We start from the raw sequence: 25,789 nt of genomic DNA on the forward strand, positions 1-25,789 counted from the left end.
CCCTTCTCGGACTTTATTCCCACCCCGGGAAACGTTCTGCAGCCCTGTAGAGACACTATAATTTACATGCTGCCGAAATGGGAACTCAAAAGACAACATGCTATTTCAATCAAAAGCCTAGCTCTAGCCCCATCATCCGGCCTGCCAAAGTGTGGTGTAACTCACACACACACACACACACACACACGTACACACATACACACACACAAACATGCAGAGAGCTCGCCTGCCAACGTGTGGTTTGTATTCACGATGCTTTAATGCCTCGTGGTTAGTGCTCTATCAGGGCCATGAGAAATGATTTATTAGTGGCTCCCGCCTGTATTTATAGATAATGAGCCTCCGTCAGTGTTAATAAAGAGATCCATTCACAGTACCTCTTTAAGGGATTACTGTCACTGCTAAACAATAGCTCGTCCTCCAAAGATAGCCGTGTAGCGTGTTTAGTATGGGGAGGGGAGTTAAAATAGGGACTTCTTAACACCGGCTCATTCATCAACGATACACATTGATCTTCACTTCCAGCTTTGTAATTATTGTTGCGTTCAAACATGAGTCTCTCCTTCTCTTCAGGCTCTCCACTGATCCGTTTTTAGAGGGGCTGGTGTTGGAGACGGAGCGAAGCAGCATGAATAAGTGTTTCCCTCGTAGGCCTACTGTACGTTTGCACTTTCATGTGTCTATATGTCAGTCACATGTACAAGTGTGTGTGTGTGTGTGTGTGTGTGTGTGTGTGAGGGGTGATGATGAGGATGAAAGGGACACATGGAGACACATGAGCACCCTGGCAGCAAAGTGTGTTTGTGTGACATCATTCTGTCTCCCTCTGGTTCCAATCAGTCTATCCTCCCCTGTTAATGACACCTGATGGATTAATGACTGATAAAGTGTGTGTGTGTGTGGGTGGGTGTCTGTGAGTGTGTTTTGTAGGGGCCCACAGAAAGCCCGCAATCAGACATCTCTCAAATTAGCGCTCCATAACTACATCCTGAGCAGGGCTTAGACTTCTGAAGCGCAGGAAAGTCCTTCCAGACAGTCAGACCCCCCCTCTACACGTACACACACACACACACACACACACACACACGGCCTATCATTTTCATCCTCAGTATATCACATCACATTTGTCTTCTTTCTGGCATGGTGAACTTTGACATGGTGAGAAACAGGGGTGGTGTTGGGGATGTCATCAATTTTAGCAGCTTACTCTTATATCCTCCAACCCTCCCCCACTGCCAAGCACTCGCACACACACACACACGCACACACACACACCTTGACCCAATTCAAGTAAGTAATAATGATAAAAAAAAAAAATAATGTTTATTTATATAGAAATCATCAAAAAGCCAAGTATTACAAAGTGCTTTACAACGAGGACAAATTAAAACAATTATCAAACCATAAGTGAAAATACACACATTGAAAACTAGGAACAAACAAGGAAACGTATACAAACGATGATCAAAACAGACAAACACATATATTTACACATAAAAAATTGCAAAATATATACCAACCATTTTCTAATTAGGCATCCCTATCTACAACCAATTATCTGCATCGATGAGCTCATTTATGAGGCGTATTCGATTTAATAAGCCTTACTGTAATGAAGTTGAATTTTTGGTTTGTGAAAAATTCCCTTTGGCTGGTGTATATCCTCCACAACCCTTACTTGCCAGTTTTCATTATATAGACATTGGTCATTAATAGTAATAGTAATGTATGGCTTATTAACAACAAATTAAACCAAGGCTCCTTGATGACTTCTTGTCAAATTGTATTTGAAAGAATATAGTCTTTGGCCAATAAAAATATGTTTCATTTAGAATCACGTTAAAGTGAGAAGAATAAAGATTTGTTTCGCATTGACCGATGTTTCCTGTCTTCATCCTGCCGTTTTAATTTAATCCACAAAATGTTGACTCTCACGGTCTTCTACTCTTTGTCTCTTGGAGTCAGTTGTTATGAAAGTGTCTTGCTCAATGGCACTCCAGCAGTAGTTGCTGATGTAAAGGAGAGTGTCAGTTTCCCCAAATCGTCCCCTCTACATGAACCAACAGCCTTACAGCGGCCTCTTCCCTAACCTCTGCAGGCCACTAAAACCTCACAGTAATATGGGCCTTTTAGAGTCCAGGTGGGACCGTAGCCTCATGGCTTTCAGCCATAACAGTTTCGGTCTGTCAGTCCTCTGCGTTATCCACTGTATGATGTGAGGATAGTTGCTCTCCGAGTTCAATAAAGAAGCTGAAATAAAAATAGTTGAAGCAACCCCTGAGTCACAATTGAAGAAAAAAATACAGATCATCCTCCGGTGAAAAGGTGGTGTGTGTGTGTGTGTGTGTGTGTGTGTGCTTTCTGCTCCTCCTGTGAACCTGACAGAGGTGACGTCACTGAATCTGGAAGTGATTCGGCCAGACTATGATGCTATTGGCCACGATTCAGAAGAGAGAGAGTGTGTGTGTGTGTGTGTGTGTGTGTGTGTGTGTGTGTGCTCTACCGACGCAAAGTCAACATGGCCGAAGTGTACATGTAACGCTCTGGAGCCGTCTCATGATGATGAGGTAATTTCCCCAGAGTTTAACCCTCAGGAACATAACAGACATGCGTCCATTTCCATCGCTCCATTTTTTTTCTCTGCACCCTTTCATCCTTTTTCATCCCATGTGATTCTTTCACTTTTCCCCTTTCTACATGTGCCAGCTGCTTACCTTGAGTTGTCCTTCATCACGTAGGCTACATGTGTGACCCACCTTTCTACTCTCCATCAGTCATACCTTTTGTTCTCTTCTTCACTCCCGTGCTTCAATAATTCTTTCATGCCATCGTCTTCTTCTTCTTCTTATTTTTTGGCTTTTCACCACCTCTTCAATAAAACAGACGGACAGAATAGCAACATTAGGTCACAAGTTTAGAGGAAAAAAAGCAGACGTTCTTCTTGAATACAGTCATAAAAAAACCCGTATATTCCATGTTACATCATTTATTATTTTAGCCTCAATAAACGACTCCAACAACTCGAACAAAAGAGTCTTCAAGTCCAAAGTGTTTGTAAAACGAATTGAAAGAGAGAAACTTCTTTGCTTCATTGCTGTTGAACAAGTTGTTAATCAGTTAAAACTATTTTTAGGGCATTTATTGTTTACCAAGGACTCAGCTTACACATGATTTACCTGGCGAGCAAGAGGTCACCAAATACACACACACACACACACACACACACACACACACACACACACACACACACACACACGCGCGCGCACACACACACACACACACACACACACATCTGGTGTAGACTTTAGCTGTTGTCACCAACTATTTAAGCTAACCAAACCTTCTGACAAAGCTACGGTTAGCTTACGGACACATGATCCTATTGGAGTGAGGAGTAAAAGAGTTAACATGCTAATAAGCTAATATAAAACATGGTTGATACATTTGAACCACCGCTTGATACAATGTAGCGTAGCCTAATGATAATGTAACCTGAAATTGTTTTAAATTACCTTTCACCAAAATAACACAACACACATTACAAAAAGCTATGCCAGTAACATTTAGCTAATAACACCAGCTAGGTTAGCATAAACAGATACTTCCCACTCATTGGGTAACCGCAACACACATATTTCTACAGACAGTTATATTTAATAAATCTCTAAACTGTCGTTTTTGGAAGATATGCTACAGCTTGTGACACAGTAATGACTTTGAATGAAAGTCTAACCATGTTAGTTCAAGCATGACTTGCACAATATGCTGCAGCTACTGCACTACACACTTAAAGCTACATAGCATCTCCTACAAGTAGCAAAGGCCAAGGAATGCTAGTTGCTTGTTAACGTGAGCTAAATTGCTAACTTACACACACACACACACACTCTCTCCAACTAAGCAAAACTACAAAAATACATAAAAAATGAATTTATGTTCAACTATAGTAGATAATGATATATTGCCAAACCGTGTGCCATTATCACTCAGGTGCTAAAAAGAGGAATGTCACGCTCCTGCTTTTGGAAGACACACCTGGCTGTTCTTCTTTTTCTTTGCCAGCATTACCATTTCAAAATAAAAGCACCCACCTATACAGTGTGAAAGGATCAAAGTAGCACATCCTTAATAAACACTTTGAAAATGAACAAACTCGAATGCAACATATTATACAAATATACTGGACCTTGCCAAAGGTCATTTACAGGTATTAGAGTCTTTAGTAGCTGAGACTTTTAACGCACACCACCTAATGTTACCTAAAAACTGGCTAACAGCATAAACTGTACAAGGCTGGTAGTCATGAATAATCTGCTTTACAGGCACAAAGTTATGAACAAAATCCTCATTCATTGTGAGTACTTCAACATGAAATTGTTACACCTCCCTGAGGTGAGCCAAGCTGAGAGGATGAAGACAGGCAGACAGGCGGTGCTATGGGAGAGTGAAGGTATAGCTTTAGAAGCTGATACTCACAGGAAAGACTCATTTGTCACCCCTGTCTCGAAACCATATGTGACTGCCAAAAGTGTGTGAGTGTGTGTGTGTGTGGCGGGGTCAACGATCACGAGAGTGTGATGCACGCTGATTTTTTTGGTGATGGGGGATCTGAATCAGGGTCTTTGAAGGAGCATCACTGCTCTCCACATGTAGGCTATACCCATGAGATCTGCTCATTCTGTTTCCCTCTTACATTTTCTCCATCTCTCTCTCTTTGACCACTAAATGTTCTCCCACTCAAGGCACATGGTGATTATGGTGGGTCCACATGAAGACATGTCAGTGACGTTATGAAGCATTGAGCAGTGTCTAGCTTTTTGGTTCACAACTCTGTGGCCAGCTGTTACCATAGCAGTGTTTGGGGCCTATATGAGTGTGTGTGTGTGTGTGTGTGTGTGTGTGTGTGTGTGTGTGTGTGTGTGTGTGTGTGTGTGTGTGTGTGTGTGTGTGTGTGTACTGTAAGTATGACTGCAGTGAAAGGGACACAATCATTTGTCACTTGCGGCTTCACATGTCTGGTATTGAAATTGATGACAAATCTATGAGGTGCCGTGTGTGTGTGTGTGTTCATATTTGTTGGCTCATATGCGGGTGATGTCATGCACAAGAGCTTCTTTTTCTCACACTTTATGAAGCCAGCTATGCCACTGCAGACTTTCACAGTTTGCTGACATTGCAGGCGTGTGTGTGTTTGTGTCTACATGTGCATTGTGTGTGTATTTATCATTGCTTTCTTTGGCTGCATGCTGCAGACCACAGGGAAAACACTGGCATTCAAACTCCATCATGCACGCCTGCCATCCAACCATTACGACGCCCGCTGCCTTCTGCGTGCACAAAAAACAAGGGGGTCCATATACGTTGTTTTTTTTGCGTATAGCAACTCTACCCATAGCGGGCTCGTTAGGCAGTTTTGAGACGTAAACTGGATGGACGGCGAGTTTAATCTGCCGTTAATCAGCTCCTCGGAAAACTCACTCAAGCATCAGACACTGCAGATTGCTCTGCCTCCCTCACTGTGTTTTTCCCAGTCATCACTTCGCCCCCCCCCCCCCCCTTGTTAGAATCACTCCATTTCACCCCCACCTGCCTCCACGCCCCCCCCCCCATCATCCATAGTTTCCCTTTGCGGTCTCCTCTGCTGTGTGATGCTGAGAAGCCCTCAGGATTACACCTAAATCTTTTGTTTATCATCTCAGCTATTACTGCTAATGCTGTCTCTCTCTCTCTCTCTCTCTCTCTCTGCGTGTGTGTGTGCGCGCGTGCGTCCACGCATGCATGTGTGGGCAAGCTCTCAGATCAAACACAGCGTAAGACGAGCCCATAAACAAGCCTTCAGGACCACTTAGGTTTTTTTCAGGGAGAGTCCGTTATGGGTGCACGGAGGGGGAGGAGGAGGGGGAGGGGGGGAGTTAGGTACAAAAATCAGCTGCTCTGTTTATGTACCTTTCAGTGGTGATTACCGGTCCAATCCGTCTGTTTAACAGAGGAAATATCATAGCCTCGCTGCAGAGCGCGCGTGTTTTGTGAGGCCGCGGTATAGATGCAGATGCAGCGCGTGAGGGGGCTGCTGGAGAGATGCCACAGAGTTGCGTGGAATTAGAGCGCTGGTGCGGCAGAAAGTGTTTATTTACTCATACATACAACCTTAAATGAGTCAGGGAGAGTGAAAGCAGAGGAAGCAGAAGGACCACCGCACACCAGAGCACTGAAGGATGTGTGTGTCAGACGCACAGCACGCGGCCTTGGCGCTGGCCTGTGTTTCCACACGGCGCATGTGAATGGCGATGCACTGTGCGCGCGTGTCCGCGGGAGTGGGCAGACACACTGGCAGGTAGTGCCCGGCCCGTAGGAGGACAGGGATATATTTACAGAGTCAGTTTACAGAGTGGAATATTCACGGAGGTGAATGGGCTACTTCATACACTCAGGATATTATTTTTCATTACATTACAGCGCGGAATTGAGTCATTTTTGTGTGTGTGTCATGTGCTGTACATAATGTGGCAGGTAAAGGGAGACAAGCTTAACTGGAAGTGTAAATAGTTCAAGTCTTGTGGTGTTAGGTTCAGTCTAATGAATGGAGGCTGATTGTTCCTGATGGGGGAGCATTTTCCGTTACACTGAATTATGGGCGGGTTCCACTCGTGGCCACTAGATGGCGCTAAAGCCACACATCATAACCACATAATCATAGAGAGTATTTTGAGGCAATAAATAAGGCAATAAATGTTATAGTGGTCACCGGCAAAAATAAAATGATTTCCAGGCGTCGGCTGTTTATTTATATCACGTAGCTTGAAGTTTAAAAGTCGTTTTCCCAGCTTCCGTTTCGGACGTCATCTTAAACCCCTCCAGCCACCGGAAGCTCTCGATAAAGCCGAGGTTGCAAAGTGCGTCACAGAGCAGAAAAAACCCAAAACAACGAGCCTGCAGTCCAGCAAGCGACCGTCTTCTCTTCTTCTCTTTTTGCACAAGAAACCCCGAGCGGACGTTTCCGCTACCAGCATGGTGAAGATCGCTTTTAACTCGGCTCTGGCGCAGAAGGTGCTGGGCAAAGAGGAGCCGGCCGATGTGAAGGTGAGCTGTAGTCTGAGCCCGGTGTCCGTTTAATTCATTTTTTATTTTAGCCCGTTAGCATGGCCTCCACTGACCGCAGGCATGTCTGCAGCAGTGACCGCGCACGCCATCTGTGTGTGGTGTATGGGGTCGTTATGTTTTCACTTGCATTTTCGCACACTCTATATTAAGAGCTTTGCGGTGTTTTTGTTTTTTTGTTTTTTTCGCAAACTGCACTGAGAGCCATATTGCACCTGATGCAGCACACAGCGGACCGCCCATCCTCTGAACGTCTACATCAGCTGTTCTGCAGAGGCCGAGCATTCAATGGGGGTTATAGATTGAGCCAAAGATGTGCGTGCTGAATGTTGATACTAAATGCATGCAATAGTATTTGCAGATTTGCTGACAGTATTGCGTACCTGTGTGTTTAGGACCCTGAGCTGGGCTCTGCTCCAGCGGGCAACGAGGGCTCCACAGGTCGCTGTCTGCTCACCCTGCTGGGCATCGCCTTCATCCTCAGCGGGCTCATCGTCGGGGGGGCATGTCTCTATCGATATTTCACCCCAAAGGTAAAGCAATATGTGTGCGTGCTGGCAGGTGTAAGATACACACAATCTGAAAACATCCCTCCAGGTTTAGATTTGCTATATTACTGTAACATTACAACATGCTTGGCAATGTTTAATCTGCATTTCAGTCAGAAGGCACCAAGATAGACAGTCATGGGACATATGTACCCATTTATTGTCTTCCAAGTAATTGCAGCAGGTCAGGGAGTGTTATTTGAGTTTGTGAAGTTATTAAAGATGCTTTAGATTGCTGATGGGACTCTCTGGCCTTGGTGGGAAACTATAATGCTGACTCCTGTTCACTTCTGTCTTCAAAGAAAGTGCAGACTTACACTTTGCTGTGTTGTCAGTGGGAGGGTCTCATTCAGTATAGTCTCTCTCTCTGTGCCCACAGGGGTTTATTATGCAAATGAAGCAAAGTTTAAAAATGGCTTATTAAACTATGAATGCAATGCATGCACTTCTTAATGATAGGAGATTCATCCCACTTACAGATTGTGATATTGAAGACTTTCTTCTTACCTTAATGGATTGTTTTCAGGGTTCATTCCTTAATCTTCTTGTTGTTCAAGTTTCCTAACCGCAACAATTTTTATATTTTTCTTAAACATCATATCGGATAGAATTTGTCCCTTGAATTTGATACAGATTATTATTTTACTGAGGATAAACACAACCGTCCACGACCTTGTGCCACTTCTCGTCTCTCTCAGCTCATGGTTTTGGTTTGGTCTCTACAGATCTAAGTTAGGTTGTTTGACTTGAATATCTAGCAAGCTTGTCTTTTTATATCATAAAACAATCAGACACTTAACATACCAGCAAAGAGATACACAGTAATGAAAAACAAAAAACTACAGATTTCCTTTTTTTTTTTAAGTACATAATTCAATGGAATAATGAGGGTATCTTCTGCCCCCTGGTGGTCGAAAATCATCTAATGAGGCTTTAAGCTGAGTTATTTTCAGACCTAATCCTGCCACTTTACATCTCGTGAGCAAACTGTCCTGCTGCATTGTGTTGTCTCTGTAGGGCTGATGAAGTTTGTTGGAACAACAGACGGGTAGGTAACTGCAGGGAAATCACTGGCTCCATAGAGCTGCGGTGTAAGACCATGAGGCACTTGTGGTTGCAGAGGCAAAGACTCACCTCACCACATGTTGAACATAATGACAAATCCCCTGGTGGCAAAATGGCATGTGTGGGTTTTCTTCCTTTGTATGAGTAATGTTGATTTTCCGAAGGTTGAAATACAAGTATAGTTAAAGTGAAGAAAGTTTGAACCTTTAAAAAGAAGTCCATTCAATTAGAAATCACAAAATAATAACAAATGTGTAAACTATGAAGTCATGATATTTAATGTATCTGCGTGTGCATCAAAGTGGATTTATTTGTCTGATTGCATGTGTCTCTCCCCCCCCCCCCCCCCCCCCCCCCAGAGGCTGTATCACGGTGCGATGCAGTTCAGCGACGTGTCAGCTGGAGCTGGAGGAGGGAGCCAGCCGTACTACCTGCCGCAGGTGGAGGAGGAGGTGGAGATCTCTGACAGCATGGCCGTGATCAGCGTCCCACCTCCCCGCTTCAGACCCGGGGACCCCGCTTACATCCTCCATGACTTCAACAGGGTAACTCACTTACAGCACAGCACTTACAGCACTGCAGATGCTGGTTTGCTCCTGCTAATGTGGTTTGAATTATTTCCTGTGTGCGTGAGTAGAAGCTGACGGCATATCTGGACCTGACTCTGAGGACCTGCTTTGTGATTCCTCTGAACACCTCGGTGGTGCTCCTCCCTCAGGACCTCATCGACCTCTTCTCGCAGCTGATGGTGAGTAGTGATCCGCTCGGGATGCAGCGGCCGGTAGAAGAGACCGGGCTTGGATGATGGAGGGAAAAACTTTACGCTGGCACAGCACTCTCACTCAAGCTGACGCATAAGCCCGAATATTTTAGGCTACATATTACCTGTGGAAATCCAGGGCTTTATAATAATTCCAGAGATTGTCTGTGCTTTAATCCCGTCCAAATCTGTCATGTCGGTAATTTGTAAAGTCAAAAATTTCCAGCGCACATCATCTTCCCCTAACTCAGACATTCTGTGTTCCTAACACTGCATGAGTAACCTCCAGGGGAATTCAGTACTCGCATATCTTGATCTCTTTTACTGTAGTTAAATATGTGCTATGAAAAATAGCTCTAAATGAGTCTATTGAGTGCTGCAGGGATGTTGTATTTTTGTCGGCCAACCCCAGAAGTTAGCGCCACAAAAGTTCCCTTGACAAAATAACAATCAGATTTTTTTTTTTTTGAGGATTTTGAAGTATTGCAGAAAATAAGCTCCTTTGGAAACACAAGTTTCTGAAACGTACATGTTTTTGTTCAAAGAGATAATCTTCACAAATGAATACCACTTTTGTTATTTTTGAAGAATGAATGAAATCAGCAGAAGTAAAAAGTCAGCGTATAAACAAACTACACCAAGATTTTATTTACTTTATTTTTAAATTCATTAAGCTTGTGTTAACCACAGGCTTCATTTTAGGCATCTAACCAAAAACCCATTGACTGGAGACCAGGGAACCGAAAGTGCAAAAATGCTGACTAATTTTTGCGTTTTTTTTTTACTCATTCCTGCAGCAGTCTACAGTGGAAGACTTTGCATGTGTTTTCTTTGCTGAATCATAAAGTTAAAAAGTCTTCAGACCCTGAGGCTACTTTGGCACTGCAGCGCTTTGAGCTAAATGCTATCGTCAGCATGCTAACATGCTGGTAATGACAATGCTAACCTGCTGATGTTTGACAGGTTCACCATCTCAGTTTAGCCTGTTAGCATGTTGTAGTTAGCACAAAAACACAAAGTACAACTGAGCTGATGGGAATGTGATTTTCCAAATTGTTAGTCAATAACCAAAGGGAATTTGTTTGCAAATTAAAATGTCGACCCGATGATGGCGCTAGATGAAAATGTAAGGGATCAGTCATTGCAATCCACGGCGCCATGGTGCTATTATTATCATAGAAATCAATCGCTTTTGACTGGTAGAATATTCAACAGTTCAACTATAGTATGAAAAAAGTTTAGTGAGAGTGGAACACGGTCAGCAACACCATGTTTGAGATCAGTCAGACTGCATGTAGGCAACAGCTTTCACTGAGTCCTCCACCATGACATGTTATGCAACATTTGGTGTTGGGTGGGTGGTGGTGGTGGTGGTGCAATCACCAAATTTCACTATCCGATGTGGAAGTGTTTCATAGACTGCAGAAGTTTGACGATGATTAATTAATTAGACGAAGTCCTTCCCACTCTGTTAGTGTCCCACTTGGCTGCAGTCCTGCTCACTGAGCTGCTTCTCTCCTTAGGAAGACCAGAAGTGGTTCGTATCGTGATTCCTTCTTTTTTTTCTTTTCTTTTTTTTGTTATCCCAGTCCGGCTCTTACCGCAGCTACTTGGTGCACGAGGACCTGGTGGTGACGGAGCGTATCGACGACGTCGAGCCTCTGGGCTTCTTCATTCGCCGACTGTGTGACGGGAAGGAAACGTACAGGATGCAGCGCCGCTCCAGCCTCCCAGGTCTGGATGCACCGCACAGCTAAAACTGACATTTTGTCCCGTTTGTTGAGCTTCATTCACACATTGTAAAAGCACCAGCCTGTGAAGAACGCTGCTATAGAGGGGGGCTGTAAATATACACGGCTGTACTGTTTTGACCAATACCAGCCAAAGCCAACAGAATAAGACTGCGTGTACTGATTTCTTAGGGATATCCGTTGGAAACAAGACTGATATTGATATTCAGCGCTGATGTCTTTGTGTCTGCCAGGTGGAAGCATCCAGAAGCGCTCTGCGGACGATTGCTTCACCATCCGCCACTTTGAGAACAACTTCGTGACGGAGACCAGGATCTGCAAGGCTTGATGGGGAAAGCGAGAGCATCGGTCAGGGAGCAAGTGAGAGTGAGAGAGAGAGAGAATGTTAGTGAGAGAGAGAGAGTGTTAGCGAGAGAGAGAGAGAGAGAGAGAGAGAGAGAGTAGGAGGGAGTAGTGGGCGAAGGAGGAAACAGCTTTCAGCAGAAAGTGACTTGTATAAAACCCTTAACTCCCTCGCTTTAAACCCCAGTGATAAGTGAATTTAAGTTCCAGCGTTATATAGCCTCCCCCCCCCCCCCCCCCCACACCTGAACCTGTATAAGTCATAGCTCTCTCGCTCAAGTATTCACTAGTTAGTCTTGTACTAATAACCAGCGTCAGCCTGCTAACTAACTATATCCTAAGTTTCATTTTGTTTTTTTCGTTGGTTTCCGTTGTGTTGCCGTAGCTTCCTGCTGAATTATCTTATCGTCGTTACTGTATTACAACATCCACCACTCGCGTCCAGACGACGAGTCCTTCTACTGACTTCCCTCGTGAAACTGAGAAGTCGTTCATATCAGACCTGTCCCGTGTGTCCAGCCTACTGTTCCCACTCTTAACGGGGGTTTTCTAGATCAGCAAGACATACTTTAATGTTATAGTGGGATATAGCACAAGCCACCCAGGAAATGTAAGGTACAGTTACGGTGCACGTGCAACGCGGTTGTCCGTGTCCGTTGTGGACGGTACCAGAGATGCTCGAGCCCCCGAGCTCTCGGTCACCCTTTTTTTTGTAGATATTTCCCAGAGTGCCTCGCTGCTCCCAGAGGCCTCTGCTGTCCTGCTATGTGATGATTTGTTTTAATGTAATAGATGGTGAGTCCAGCACCCTTATACGACTTGTGTTTGTGTAGAAACCTCATTTGTGACAATAAACTGGGAAGGACGCTAAAAGGGAAGTTTCACCAAAATTTGAAATCACTTTTTTAAAATATTCTTATTTATTAATCTGAGCTGCTGCTTACTATAGGTGGCTACAAGTTTTTGCAGAATATATTTATAATTGTCACGGGAACAATACGTTTGTAAAGAATCCTTGAATCTGCATTGAAAAGCCCTTAAGGAAAAGCTTGACAGTATGAAATGAAAATGGCCTTTGGCCAAAAAAGGTCAAGTGGTTTCCCACTCGATGCCTGCACAGAAAGACAATCAGACAGGAAGTGTGCGTGTGTGTAAAAATGTGTCTCTGTCGAACAAGTACTAGACGATTAGATAAAAAACAATGTTGTGTGCAGCTACTGAAACAAATTCACTTTGTCGCTGAATAAAGTTACATTTCTTTACCTACTGAAAGTTGTGTTTGTTTATTATTACGGCGGCAGTGAACGCAGCACCAACACGTCCCAGCTCATCATGAACTTTGATCTAGAGGGAAAGTGTGGCTGGTTCGGGGGGTCTGCCTGTATTCTGTGCTTCCTGATGCTTAGAAATGTTGGCACTGATCACAAGGACATCCTTCATAACAGGAACAGCTCACTCTTCACTGGGGTCATACAAATTTAGAAAGAACAGACAAACCTTTTTATTGAAATATAAATAGAAAAAAATGTTTTAGGTGGCATGCAAATTATATGTCCCTCGTTTTAAGGAGCGCGAGGTCTTTGTGTCAGAGTTTAGTGGTTGAGACCAACTGCTGGCCCTTCAACAAGAGAGCAGACCGACTGCAGTCTAGTCCTCCTCGGTGTCCTCTCCCCCGGTCATACAGGACAGGCGCCTGCTGAACGCCATGCTCTCTGGTATCTCTGGCTTGCTCAGTCGCCTCCAGAATTCATCGGTTGTGAAATAGTACATGAGTGGGTCCAGGCTGCAGTTGAGGCTGGCCAGGCAGAGGGTGACGGGGTGACTTCGGAGGATCAGGTCCCTGAGGGTGCAGCTGCTCAGAGCGTTGACTTTGACCAGGAAGTCCAGGGGCATGGTGACGTGGTAAGGAGCAAAGCACACCAGGAAGACCAAAGCACAGCTCAGCACCATCCTCAACGCCCTCCGCTTCTCCCCTCGGTCGGGAATGGCGCCTGCCGTCGACTCCCGGAGGCTCCCGGCAGTCAGACAGGTGCAGGCCAACACCAGGATGAGGGGGATGATGAAGCCCAGCAGCTCCGCCAGGATCAGGAGGGCCCAGGCCCCTGGGACGCTGACGGGCCTCATGGGCAGCTCTGAGAAGCACACCAAGCTGTCGGCCTCCGAGGTGATGAGACTCGAGTTAGGGTTGGGGACACTGCCGGGGTTCCTCAGCAGAGGGAAGGGCAGGCAGCACAGGCAGACTAACAGCCAGCCGAGGGCACACACTAGCAAGTCTCCCTTCCGCTTGGATGAGTTGTACCTGAGCGGGCGCTTGATGAGCTCACAGCGGCGCACACTGACGCACACCAGGAAGTAGATGGAGGCGTACATGTTGACATACTTCAGATAGAAGCACATCATGCAGAGAGGGTGGCCAAAGGGCCAGGTGTTGTTCAGGTAATAGTAGATCCGCAGAGGCAGGGAGAGCACCTGAGGAGAGCAGAGAGTTAGTCCAGATGGTTGTAGACGGCCTCGGATGAGCACATGATTTTAGCGTCGACTGAGCTTTGGAATGCATTTTTTACAAGGCTTCTTCAAAGTGAGGAATTGATGCTTTTCTTTCTTTTATGTCATTGTGCATTAAACAACATAACAATTATTAACAATATAAGCAGTCAAAAAAACACTTTATTGTAGTTGTATGCATTTAAAAATGTCTATTTAGTGTATATTTCAGAACTTATAACTAGCCTAATATAATCCTTATCCTAACTGGTGTAAACACATCCACAACATAACACAGTTGTATTAAATGTATCTTAAATTAATTATAACCCTCTATTTATTTTATTCATTTAAAGAAGTTCTTATGATAATTGTGTATATCAAATTTATTCATTTAATATTAATTCCTCCACAAATACTATTTTACTTTCCATGACAACTGAGCAAGTTCCTTCCGCTAATGAAGGCCATGAGATGTGGCTGAAAGCTCTGCCAGAAACATAGTATGTGGAGCTTTATTTAAGACGTCTTGATTTGTACACCTACAATATGAACAGTCGGTGGATGTTTTAACACATAGAAAAGACGTGTGTTCACGTGTGTTTGTTCATACTTCATTAAATACAATCGCAGCTGTATTGTACTGAGTTGTCAATCATTATCTATTTACACACCAGTTATGGATGCGTCATTGGTGAGAGGTTGTAATTATTCACAAATACATCAAACACTGAAAATGTCATTTTCTACATTGTAGTGTGTTACAAACCGTGGAAGTATAATGTACTACATCTAAATGCGTATTACGGGGGTTGAAATAAAGTTATATCAGTTAAACGGTTAATTGAAACAAACCATAATGAAAACAAACATTAGTTTGTCGCCCAATTATTCAAGCAGAGGAGCATATATCAGGAAATATCAGTGATAAAAACTATTTTTTTTGTCAAATTACACGAGATAAGACAAACGGATACATAAATATAAATTAGATGAAGGAAGGATGATAAGGATTTTTACCTGCAGCAGGTCGGCCACAGCCAGGTTCATCATGAACACCACAGCCTTCTTGGTTTCTCTGACGTAAACCTTGAACACCCAGAGAGCCAGCACATTACCCAGCAAGCCCGGCGCTAAGATCACACTGTACACCACTGCGTACACATGGTGCTGGTACGACCGGAGGTCTTCATTGCTTTCACAGCTGTGGTTGGCAAAGTTCATCTTAATAAGCCGAGGGCTGTTTTGCCCGTTAGCTGGACAGACAAGCCGCCTTGTGAACCAACGGGATGCTTGAATCAGCGAAGCTGCTTGTAGTCTGGCGATGGGTGCGTTTGAGCGGCCGTGCTGTCCATCACGGCGAGGAGGAGCTCAGTGAGTGAAGCTGAAGTTTGTGTCCGGCGGGGACAAACTGTCGACGTTTCAGACCGCGTTCAATCCGAGGAACATGGTATCCTGGTTGAGGAGAAACGAGAGAGTCAACAGGATGGTATTGGTGTGACTGTAAATCAATTTCTGATACCAGCATGTTGCACAGATAACTGTCAGGTTTCACTGTACAGCATTCAGTCCCACACACACGTACCAACACACACACACACACACACACGCTCACACCTACAGCTCACACCTACAGAACACGGCTTCAGCCATGTGTTTAGTTGCTTTTGCATTTACGATTATGCAAACCCACAGAGAAGTTGATGCTGCAGTCTCCCACGTAGTGTTCACTGTTTAGCTTCCCCACCTTCATGGCAGCCAACAATAAACCAGTGTGAACCGCCTCGGAGCGAGGCATCAGTTAAACTGGCGTGGTTAGCAAGTCATATCAGGCTCGGGGGTGGGGACGGGGGGGGTGTTACCAGGTCAGACCAGGACAAACGTGCGTGCTCATTACGAACAACACTTTTTCTTTCGAAATAAATGACACCTAAATTATGCTTTGTAACATTTCCAACAGCACAGCATAAAAGTGATTTATGAAGATTAAGATTAAGATTGGTAGCCTTTAACCCTGATGAACTTCAGATATTGATTTGAACTTGAAATGGAAACACACAGTAATGTCTGGAACTGAGCCTCCAGCTTGTAGGTGTCATCCACCCACTGCTGAAAACATAACACCATGGGCTTCCTTACTTTTTGCTTTAACCCATATATACTGTTAAAGAATATACATGTGGACTGTGACGATTCGTCCTTGTTTTGTACAGTTTTGTCTCTTTTCATTATCTGATTTGGCTCGGACTAAACTGATCCTATAGCTAATTATGGAACAGGAAAAATTGTGTTCTTAACATAGTCAGTAAAGTAAGTTACTGTTTTTAGAATTGCAAGTGGAAGGACACTGATTTTGCTATGTTTACACTGAGCGTCCACACTACGCCGGGGTTTTTCAAGCACCAAAAACGGGGGAGTTCGAAAACGCTCCTGAGGACGGATAAGTTTGAAAACTCCGGGGTTGCGGACTAGTATGGACAGTCGGAAACGCATTAGTTTAGAAACGATGACGCCCACACCCGCGTCCGCTACTTGATTGGTTCTTAGCAGTCACGACGTGTCCGTCCCTGATTCGTCAAGCTCCTATCACGTGACCCTTCCCCGGAAAATCCCAAACAACAACATTGATTATCGATCGACTACCAGGTTAATTTAACATGGACAACTGATTACAGGTGTTGCTGACCTTGTTGTCTTTACTAGCAGCTGTTGTCCAGTTAAAGTCTGCATCTTTGCGGAGGAAGCAGCTGTTATTGGAGTGGTTAGTGAGCTGCGCGTCCAGCGGCGTTATCAGACCTACGAAGCAGACGTCTGAAGTCACGGTAAACGGCTTTGAGGAGGACGGATACAAAACGGAGGACTTTCCTCTTCTTATCAATGCTTATTTTGTTCTGCACAACTAATGTGGAGTCCACACAGAAACTGTAAAGGAACAAAACATTGATTGCTCTCCAGTAGGACAGATAGGTAAACCACCAGCAGAGCTAAGAGTGAGAACAGACGAAACGGAGGAAACGAGTGAGAGACGTGTTGACCACATTTATGAACCCATAATCTAGTAAACCAGTACATGTAAGTGTTGATTTTACAGTAAATATGAGGTGTGAGAGAGAGAGAGAGAGAGAGAGCGCGAGAGAGCGCGAGAGAGAGAGAGAGAGAGAGAGCGCGAGAGAGACCCGCAGCGTTTTAACTAAGTCTGAAAAATAAAACTTCTAAAACTTTGCACGAAATGTCTTTTTGAGTTCAGGAAGATTTTAGAGGAAGATCTTCAGTATCAAACACAACCTTTCATTATTAAAGACTACTATTTACTCTGTCGTATTGTTTTTAACTAAGCAACCAATCTACTTCCTGTTTACACCGGCACCCGCATGCCCAGTGTACGTGAATAGTCATGTGGAATTTGTTTTCAGGTCATTATGAAAACGGCGATGAAACGCTGTGTGGACGGATATCGTTTTTGTTTTAAAACTTAAAACGTAGTAGTGTGGATGTAGTCTGAGTACATCGCTGCAACGCAGCCGCTGCTCAGTGAGCAGACAGCTTGGTGAGTTTAATTTTGTTTTTGGCAAGATAGTTTGACATGTCTTATAGAACGACTAAGTACTAATTGTCTGCATAGACTAATTGTCTGTCTGTGTATGTGTATATGTGTGTGTGTTGGCGTGGGCGTGTCTCACCTCCTGCCAGCCTCCCGGCTCCCTCCTTCTTACGACTCACTCACCTCACCTGTCCAGTCTGCACAGCTGCCTCCCATCAACTCCACAGTGCATCTACTCCAGTTCTCCATACTCTCACTGCCAGTCCCAGCTAGTGTGACAGTTTATGTTTCAGGCCTCAGCAGTTGTCTGTGTTTTCCTTGTGTTGCTTCAGAGCCTGACATTAACTGTTATTTTAACACTCAAGGAAACTCAAGGAAACACTCAAGTTAAGTAAAATGCCCTCACAATTGAACTTCCTGAGGAGGACGTTAACGAGCAGAGGGACTTTGGATAAGTAAAAGAGGGGATTTTTAAAAAAGAGATTCCAAAGCACTTTGGCCTCTGCTCTCTGACAGCCTTTTATCCTCCTTCAGAGCACTGAGAAAGATCTCCCAGTGGAACCTCAGCCCCCAGTCATACGTTTAGCCTTACTGACCTTTGACCTCTGTGTGACCGTTTCAGTGTGATTCTTCTCTTTCATTTATCTCTTTGCACGTACGGTATGCTTCTTTCAGTGGCTGTCTATGTGATCTTAAATTGCTGTTTTTTTGTTTCCTCTTTGCAGCTTGCGGCAGTGGTATAACGTGCACCTTATGTGATCTCCAGCAACTACACATCATCTTACTGCGACAGCAACATCATCATCATCATACGTCTTTGGATCTCGCTCATATTAGAGTTACGTTTTGAAACGTAACTCTACACCCCCTTCCTTTAGCAGGGGGTGTAGATCTTGCCAATGGAAATATATTATTTCATGCACTGATTCATCCCTCTGTGGGATGTTGGCGCCCTATCGCTTTTTCCGCTCAGACACGATATCTCGCCTCGTGCACCAGCACCCGGGTCCCTCCACGTGTGCCGTGCCAACACACAAAACAAGTCATGGTCTCCATCTCACATACAGATAGAGGAACACCAGGACGCCGGCCTACAGACACACACTCCCACCCTCGACATAACAGACATTCCTCATGTTGGAGAAACATGCGAGATCCCCCATGAGGCATGACTCTACTCTGAAGGCATCCAGCTGTTACAGGCTCTCACACAAAAGCTCAAACTCAAGTCTTTTTTTTTTTGGAAGGAATCGACAATAAACATCTCACCTCTGTCTCCAAGCTTGAGGCCGCGTCGCATCAGAAAGCAGGAGGGTGAAACATCAGCCGACAACCCATGCCACCCCACCCTCCCTCCTTCTCCCTCTGTAACACTCTTCACCCCGTCCCGCCCTCTCTTTTCTTGCTTCGGTATCCAGTTTCTAATGTCTTTTTCTTATCATAAGTAATTTCCTGTGTTGATTTCTCACCTCGTTCTCTCTGTGTTTCTCCCTCTCCGTGTCTCTTGCTATACTGAGGGTTTCAGTAGACACAGGGCTTCCTGTGAGTGTGTTGGGGGGGGGGGGGGGGGTGTGGTTTACAAGAATTTTTGACACCATGACTTCTGCTATAATGGCTACTTCCACCTCCCCCTGTGTGCTGCTATGATGCTCCATGTGTGTCCTTTTGGATGACAGATGAAAATATTGTAATACATTCAGTCAATACTGAAAGTAGGAACAGGAATGTTTATTTTTGGGGGGGGGGCTTTTTAAGCTGCTGTTGGTTCCTTTCCCACACTTATTTCTCAACGCAGGACTTTCAGTATCTAAATAGCAGAGGACATTGCTAGATAAATGGCAGCCAAGGGATCAGAAGTGGGTGGGTGAATCAGACAACTGGCAGTTCTTCCTAAGGTGGGCTGCATACATCTGCCTGAGGGTGGGGGGGTGGAGGGGGATTTGGCTCAGACTTGGGTTTAGCAGATGTAAGAGGGAAGGGAGGCTGACTTTTCAGTTAAAAAGCCGACCTCATTGTCTGGCAGTTACCGGTTTGTCGAAGCTGCCGCAACTGCTTCAAACTGCCTCCAGCGCTCTTCGTTGCGAGAGGAAGTACAGCCGAAATGAGTCGGCACCTGTTTTGGCTTGAAGGAAGCCTCATTATGAAGCGACACAAACATCACAGCACCAGAGGAGACGGACAGCGCTTTTATTCACACAACATGCATTTACGTATACACATTTATGACATATAGCTTATTTAAAGTTGTCCGCGTTTCCTAAACATGAACAACATTGATGTAGCTTATGTACAGGAGGCCGCTGTGATGATACTCACGTGGATATCATCACAGCGTTATGAAACACAGACATCCTTTCTCTAGCTGATTGAAGATCTGCTGGTTTGCATATGAAGGCTCTTCACATTGAGGTCAAAGCTCTGCGGGCCAGTTTGTGTTCGGACAGCTGTGACACGTGAAATCATCTCGCTGTCACACTTGGATCTTGTCAGTCGGTTTTACAATCTCAATCTGTCATGCTTTGTCTGTTTCATTACTTGAGGAAAAAACAAAGACCCCTCTTGTGACCAGCCGCGACCCCCTAATCGTGAAAAACAACCCCCGGCGCCTGCTAATAACGCTACTCCCTGTCTGAGCAGCTACTCTCCATGCTCACCAGTCTGTGCTGCGCAGGGCGCTGGGTCGGGGAGCTGATCGGGGAGGAGAGGAGCGAGGCGGTGAAGGAGGAGGTGCGCCTGGTGAGGTGCAGCCTGAACTCGGCTGTCACGAAGTAATAAAGCAGAGGGTTGAGGCAGCAGCTCAGGCTGGCCAGGCACAGGGACACCGGGTGGAACTGACGCACGGCCAGCTTGGTCGCGCAGTGGGACACGATGTCCTGCGACACCATCAGGTAGAGCAGGAAGTTGATGTGGTAGGGGGCGAAGCAGATCAAGAAGAGGGCTGAGCAGCTGAGCACCATTAGCAGAGCGCGCTTCTTCTCGGCGTTTGTCTGCTTTTCCTGGTATTTGTCCGACTGGCAGCTGGCGGTGAACGACTGGAGCCGCCCGCGTGGCGCCGGGTTTTCCTGACCCTGCGTCTGCGTTTGGCTGAGAGAGCGGGCGATGCGGATGGAGCTGTAGCTGATGCAGGCAAAGGGGATGAGGAAACCAAACAGCTCAGCGAGAGCCATCATGGTGACCGCCAGAGAGACCGGCAGGCGACGCATGGGCAGGTCCTTGAAACAGCCGGTACTGGAGTCCCTGGCGGGTCTCGCACTCGAGGGTGGCGCATGAAGCTCGGTGTAACCTGAGGGATGCTGGGTAGAAGTGGCATCCAGAGAATAGGATGCGTTGTAGACTGCCTGTGCGCCCACGTCGAGACTGGTGGAGTTGCTGCCGATCCGCATCAGGATGAACGGCGAGCAGGCCAGGCTGACCACCACCCAGACTACGATGCTGATCGCCAGGTCGTAGCGCCGCCTCCACCGGCGTGCGGCGAACGGGTTGAGCAGGAAGACACACCTCTGCATGCTGATGCACATCTGGGGACAGAAAAAAAATTGCGACATGAAAGTTATTGACCAGATTTTGAGCCACAGGAAGTAAATTTGTTCTGACAACTGAGGAGAAGGGAGCCGAGACTTGAATAACTTCCTGACATTTGGCTCCCTTTAAACCGATTCAAACTGGCTAAGCTGTCGTTTGAGTTCCCCTTGCTCCTTCTAGCATCTTCACAGTAATTCCAGGATTATTACCGCCTGCTCACCAGGAACACTATGGCGGCGTACATGTTGAGGTATTTGAGGTAGAAGCAGAACAAGCAGACGCCTCGTCCAAAGGGCCAGGTGTGTGCGAAGTAATAATAGATCCTGAGGGGCAGAGAGAGGATGTGGGCCAGGTCCGCTAACGCCAGGTTTATCATGAAGATCACCGCCTTGGTCTTCTTACTGCGGAGCGATATGCAGAGGAGTTAACCATGTTCCAGAACGGGTTTGAGGTTTTATATATATATATATATATATATATATATATATATATATATATATATATATATATATATATATATATAAGTGCGTGTGTGTGTGTACCTAATGTGTCTGCAGAGGACCCAGAGAGCGGTGGTGTTGAGCAGCAGCCCGGGGATGAAGAGCAGCAGGTAGAAGTAGGTGTACATCTTGTCCATGCGCTGCTCCCAGCTGATCATGCTGTGTTCACACGGTGAGGACGAGTTAACCAGGGACTCCACCCACGCTCCGGACGCATTCAGAGTCATTTCCGTATAACTCGACAACACCCGATCAATCCTTCATCTCGTCGCTCACACACTGAACACCTGCAATGGTGAAAGGAGAGCTTACAGTTAATGCAACTGATGGCTAACATCGCATTTAGAGAAAGTCCCAATTTATTGGTACCGTTTCTTGATAAGAGACCCTATATTAGGACTTCATAAGTCATAACTAATGGCCCTTCAACATGATTTAATAATGCTGTATAGATCTGTTATAAGCTATTATTCAGGACAGCACTTGGGTTGCCAGGTTGTGAAGAAAATGTCTCAAATCAGTAGCTGTTCTGGAAGTTTGTCCAGTTGTCATGGAATTACATGATGTTCAAAATAATTTTTTTGCCAACCGCTGTTCCTAATTTCTTTCAGTCTCATCTTTGGCTAGCGGTCATATAGCCACTATATGTGTGTGCTCCTATAGCACAAAACCTTTTTTTTTATTATTAGCTTGCTCCTTCATTCATCAGAGAAGACTCTTCCATTTGACTGTTGGACCACTTACCTTCTGGAAAAAGGCTGCAGGGCATCTGATCCTTTTTGTACAGTATATTGCTGACTAAAATATTACAGAAAATGACTGTATACTTTGATTACAGTAAATTGCTGTATTCTTTTGATACAGTAGCCAGTAGCTTACTGGCTAAATTGCTGCCCTTAATTTCCGGTGATTTTACGGCTTTCTTTAGGTGTGAACATGTTTTCTTTTGCTGAGTGCCCAAATGAAATCAGAGGAGTCTCTGTCTGGTCAAAGATTGCAGCAGGAAATATGTGGAAGAAAGACAGCATTTAGTCTGCTTATCACTCAAGCATCGCCCTTCCGTCTGCCATCAAGGCGAGACCCCACCCTTCCTCCGGCAGCCCCAGAGGGGGAAGAGAGAGACGCTTTTGCTGCTTTACTGTAAATCTCACCAGTTTTGACTCACTGACTCGCATCAGCAGTTTGGGGCCGATCGGTCTGCCACAGTCAGCACACGGATCCCCTCGCGTTAACCTGTGCAGTGAAGAGTTACACAATGTTGTCAGACTTGAATTTAGGGAAGTGGTGCGCAGGTTGATGGTAACTTGAGAGAATACACTGGCGACTTGCATTTTCTCAGTGCTCTTGTGTAAAGGACATTTTTGACAATATCAAAACCCATTTGATCCGGTTCTCAAACTCTTACATTTCAGTCTTAAAATCACAACCCCGATGACGTTTCCAATCATCAAATAGTGCAGCAGTGATTGAATTTTGCCTGCATGACAACAACCTAATTTGATTTCAACAATGCCCGTAACGTGACATTCGTAACGTGTACATACTGATACATTTTCATGCTAAGTGAAAGAGGATTTCATAACAGATCCCCCTGTCATCAGCAAAATGTGAAGCATGACTTTCACCACAAATGTTCAGACAATGTACAGCAGCGTGACCGCCTCACAGATACGATCTCCCTAACCCGACAAACTGTGCAATTACCTGGTTCGTCTCCCACTAAACGATCAGCGTGGATGGAGGGGAGAGGTCAGAGCCCGGAGTGACCACCAGCGACCACATGCTCCTGCAGTTCCACAGCAGACTGACGCACAAACACTCCTCCAGCTGTGCAGCGGCAAAAACGGGGTCAACAGCAAACCTCCCCTGTCCCACTCGAGCGGCAGAGACCTGTCAGCGTGTGCACGTGGATTGTGGGTTCTGTTTGAATGTCTGCACGGGCTGGTGGCGTCCGGTGTGAGCCGTTTCTTATGCTGACGACGGGAAGGGGAAGCACGGCTCTCGCAAGTGTTTTTCTACAGTTTCTGATGTCACTGAGCTCCTATAGCAACCAACTCAGAAACTTAACACAGTGTGGGGCGCACATAGCAGGTGAGTGTGTGGTTTAGAAAGCAAAATGACAGCACACACACACACACAGGTAGAAAATATTGATCGAAAAGACAGACGGAGATGAAGGTGTTAATTCCTCTTACCTCTTGACATTCTGAATCTGGTCAGTGGACGCAGCAGAGTGTGAGCACACTCCCCTTGTTTCTACACTACGATGCTGTTTCGCAAAGTCAATTTGCATCTTTTAAGGTTTGGAGATAAAAATGTAATCATCCACTTCCCCTATCAGATGCCACACTTCCTTTTTCAAAGCCGTTTATCGCTGCATAATTTTATAAAAAAGGCGGGCGTGTGTGTAGATGTCACACTTTGTATTATGGTTTTCTGCAAAAGGTTATTATGTCTCAAGTTGCCGACAGCGAGGCGTGGCTACGTGCCCTCTTGTTTTCAGTCGTGTGGCATCGAGAAAAAGTACATCTTCAAGTGTCTCCAGAATGCAAAACCACAGATCAACAATATGGCAGCACTAACATCCATCCTGTTAGTGTCACACTCAGAGGAAATAACCGACTGACGATTTTCCGAGCCACCTGCGTGCCACTGCACTGTGGTTTCTCACACACACACGCACACCGATGTTGAGCAAGGCATGCTGGAGTCCATGCTGGTGTTTTCACTCAAATGTTTGTTGGGACTTGTGGCCACTAGAGGTCAGAGCAGGCCAATACTCTCAGTAAACTGAATATGCATGTTTTTTGTTCTCCTACGATCAGGAGGGCAGATTGCTCCATTAAAGGACACGTTGAGCTTCTTCTGCTGCAATATTCCGGCACATTCTTGACATGAACCGCTCAGGGGGTTCAAAGGACGGTTCTTGTATATTTTTCTACACTCCCACTTCTTATTTCCTGCCCTACGCCACTTCTCCCCACTCGTCCTCCCCTCTCTGCTACCCTTGACCCAAATCCCAGACGAGTCCAGCCTCTGTTGTCCCTCCACCGCTGGATGCACATGGTCACACCACTCGCACGATCAGAGAGGCCCTCTAGAATTACTACATCTTTTCTCTCTCTCTCTGTGTCGCTCACATACTCTGTACGTACTGCTGCTGCAGCTATAGAGACGTAAGACATTCCCAAGTAAGGCCATGAATCCCTAACTCTGCATGGCTCCATGAGAGAATGAATAAGCAACTTGTGCTAACGTCTTGCATAATGTCCCAGACAGAAAAGTGTCCCCCTCTCCAGCAGGATCCCGTTGTATGCACAAAAACATATAGACGACCCAGCTGCAGGTCCTAGCAGTAGCTCAATGACAAACACACAATCGAGCCGGGAACATCCTGGCCCACCACACTGACAGTATCTCACTGTGGATCGTTTTTTACTTTCTTTCTACTGTGCCGCTTTAGTTTTTAGAGTTAAGATGGAACAAAAGCTCTCCAAGCTAGCTTTCTTACTGTCAATAGTTACATCCTGCGTGATGGCATGTCTGCCTTTTGCATAAAAGTATTCACCAAACGCACCACAACTGGATCTGCTGACATCACTGTTTTTTGCTTTACGTGCAGTGTAACACGATGATTTTGGGTATTTGATCAACAGTGTTCACCCGTGCTTTGCTGTGCATAAGAGACTTTGAGCCGATCTGCAGTGTAAGGCCAGATTAAGACAGAGAGACCTCATTCAGAAGCAAACAATGGGCCGTTGCTCCAGTCATTATAAGCGGTTGGCCTGTGACACGGCACACGGGCCAAGGTCCTCGACTGGATCGGAGCTGCCCTTTGCTCCGACAGCGAGATCGCTCCGGCTGCTTGATGGAAATTGAAGAGCAGAAAAACTCCCTCATGAGTTCAAACATACCGACATGCTGACGAAGACCAGATCAGATTAGTTAGACCGAACCAACGGGAATGAGGCGGGGGGGGGGAAATAAATGCAGCAACGATAGCAATTTGAAACATTTAATGGCCTCAAATGTCAACACGAGACACATTTTACTCCTGTGTTATAATAGCAGTGGGTATCACCACACTAACGAGTGTCATAACATTAAGGTCTAACATGATATAATGTGCTGTGAAAGCTTGGACTTTATAACAATACAACTTAAGGGCTCAGCGTGTT

At 45.4% G+C, this 25,789-nt stretch overlaps 3 protein-coding genes across 4 annotated transcripts; 1 reads left to right on the forward strand and 2 right to left on the reverse strand.

Moving 5' to 3' along the window:
* Positions 1-6,879: 6,879 nt before the first annotated feature.
* LOC142962498 (integral membrane protein 2A-like) lies at positions 6,880-12,836 on the forward strand. The gene is made up of 6 exons (XM_076103019.1): positions 6,880-7,080; positions 7,494-7,631; positions 9,071-9,256; positions 9,349-9,459; positions 11,061-11,205; positions 11,456-12,836. Exons 1-6 carry the CDS (start codon positions 7,009-7,011, stop codon positions 11,548-11,550), a joined length of 747 nt encoding a protein of 248 aa, XP_075959134.1. The 5' UTR covers positions 6,880-7,008; the 3' UTR covers positions 11,551-12,836.
* Positions 12,837-13,041: 205 nt separating this feature from the next.
* gpr174 (G protein-coupled receptor 174) lies at positions 13,042-19,013 on the reverse strand. Of its 2 annotated transcripts, none has more exons than XM_076103017.1 (3): positions 18,859-19,013; positions 15,069-15,503; positions 13,042-14,033 (listed from the first exon to the last, which is right to left on the reverse strand). In XM_076103017.1, the coding sequence occupies exons 2-3, from the start codon at positions 15,270-15,272 to the stop codon at positions 13,212-13,214; spliced, it is 1,026 nt and encodes a 341-aa protein (XP_075959132.1). In that variant the 5' UTR covers positions 15,273-15,503; positions 18,859-19,013; the 3' UTR covers positions 13,042-13,211. The 2 variants fall into 2 exon arrangements, with proteins under 2 accessions (XP_075959132.1, XP_075959133.1); XM_076103018.1 differs by lacking the exon at positions 18,859-19,013 and adding an exon at positions 16,735-18,852.
* A 749-nt stretch (positions 19,014-19,762) lies between these two features.
* On the reverse strand, positions 19,763-24,102 carry p2ry10 (P2Y receptor family member 10). The gene is made up of 6 exons (XM_076103316.1): positions 23,807-24,102; positions 23,316-23,652; positions 22,763-22,844; positions 21,654-21,898; positions 21,332-21,512; positions 19,763-21,107 (listed from the first exon to the last, which is right to left on the reverse strand). The coding sequence occupies exons 4-6, from the start codon at positions 21,836-21,838 to the stop codon at positions 20,208-20,210; spliced, it is 1,266 nt and encodes a 421-aa protein (XP_075959431.1). The 5' UTR covers positions 21,839-21,898; positions 22,763-22,844; positions 23,316-23,652; positions 23,807-24,102; the 3' UTR covers positions 19,763-20,207.
* Between the last annotated feature and the right edge of the window lie 1,687 nt (positions 24,103-25,789).

Source organism: Anarhichas minor, unplaced genomic scaffold, assembly GCF_050575085.1.
Source record: "Anarhichas minor isolate MPS153535 unplaced genomic scaffold, ASM5057508v1 ptg000028l, whole genome shotgun sequence".
NCBI lineage: Eukaryota > Metazoa > Chordata > Actinopteri > Perciformes > Anarhichadidae > Anarhichas > Anarhichas minor.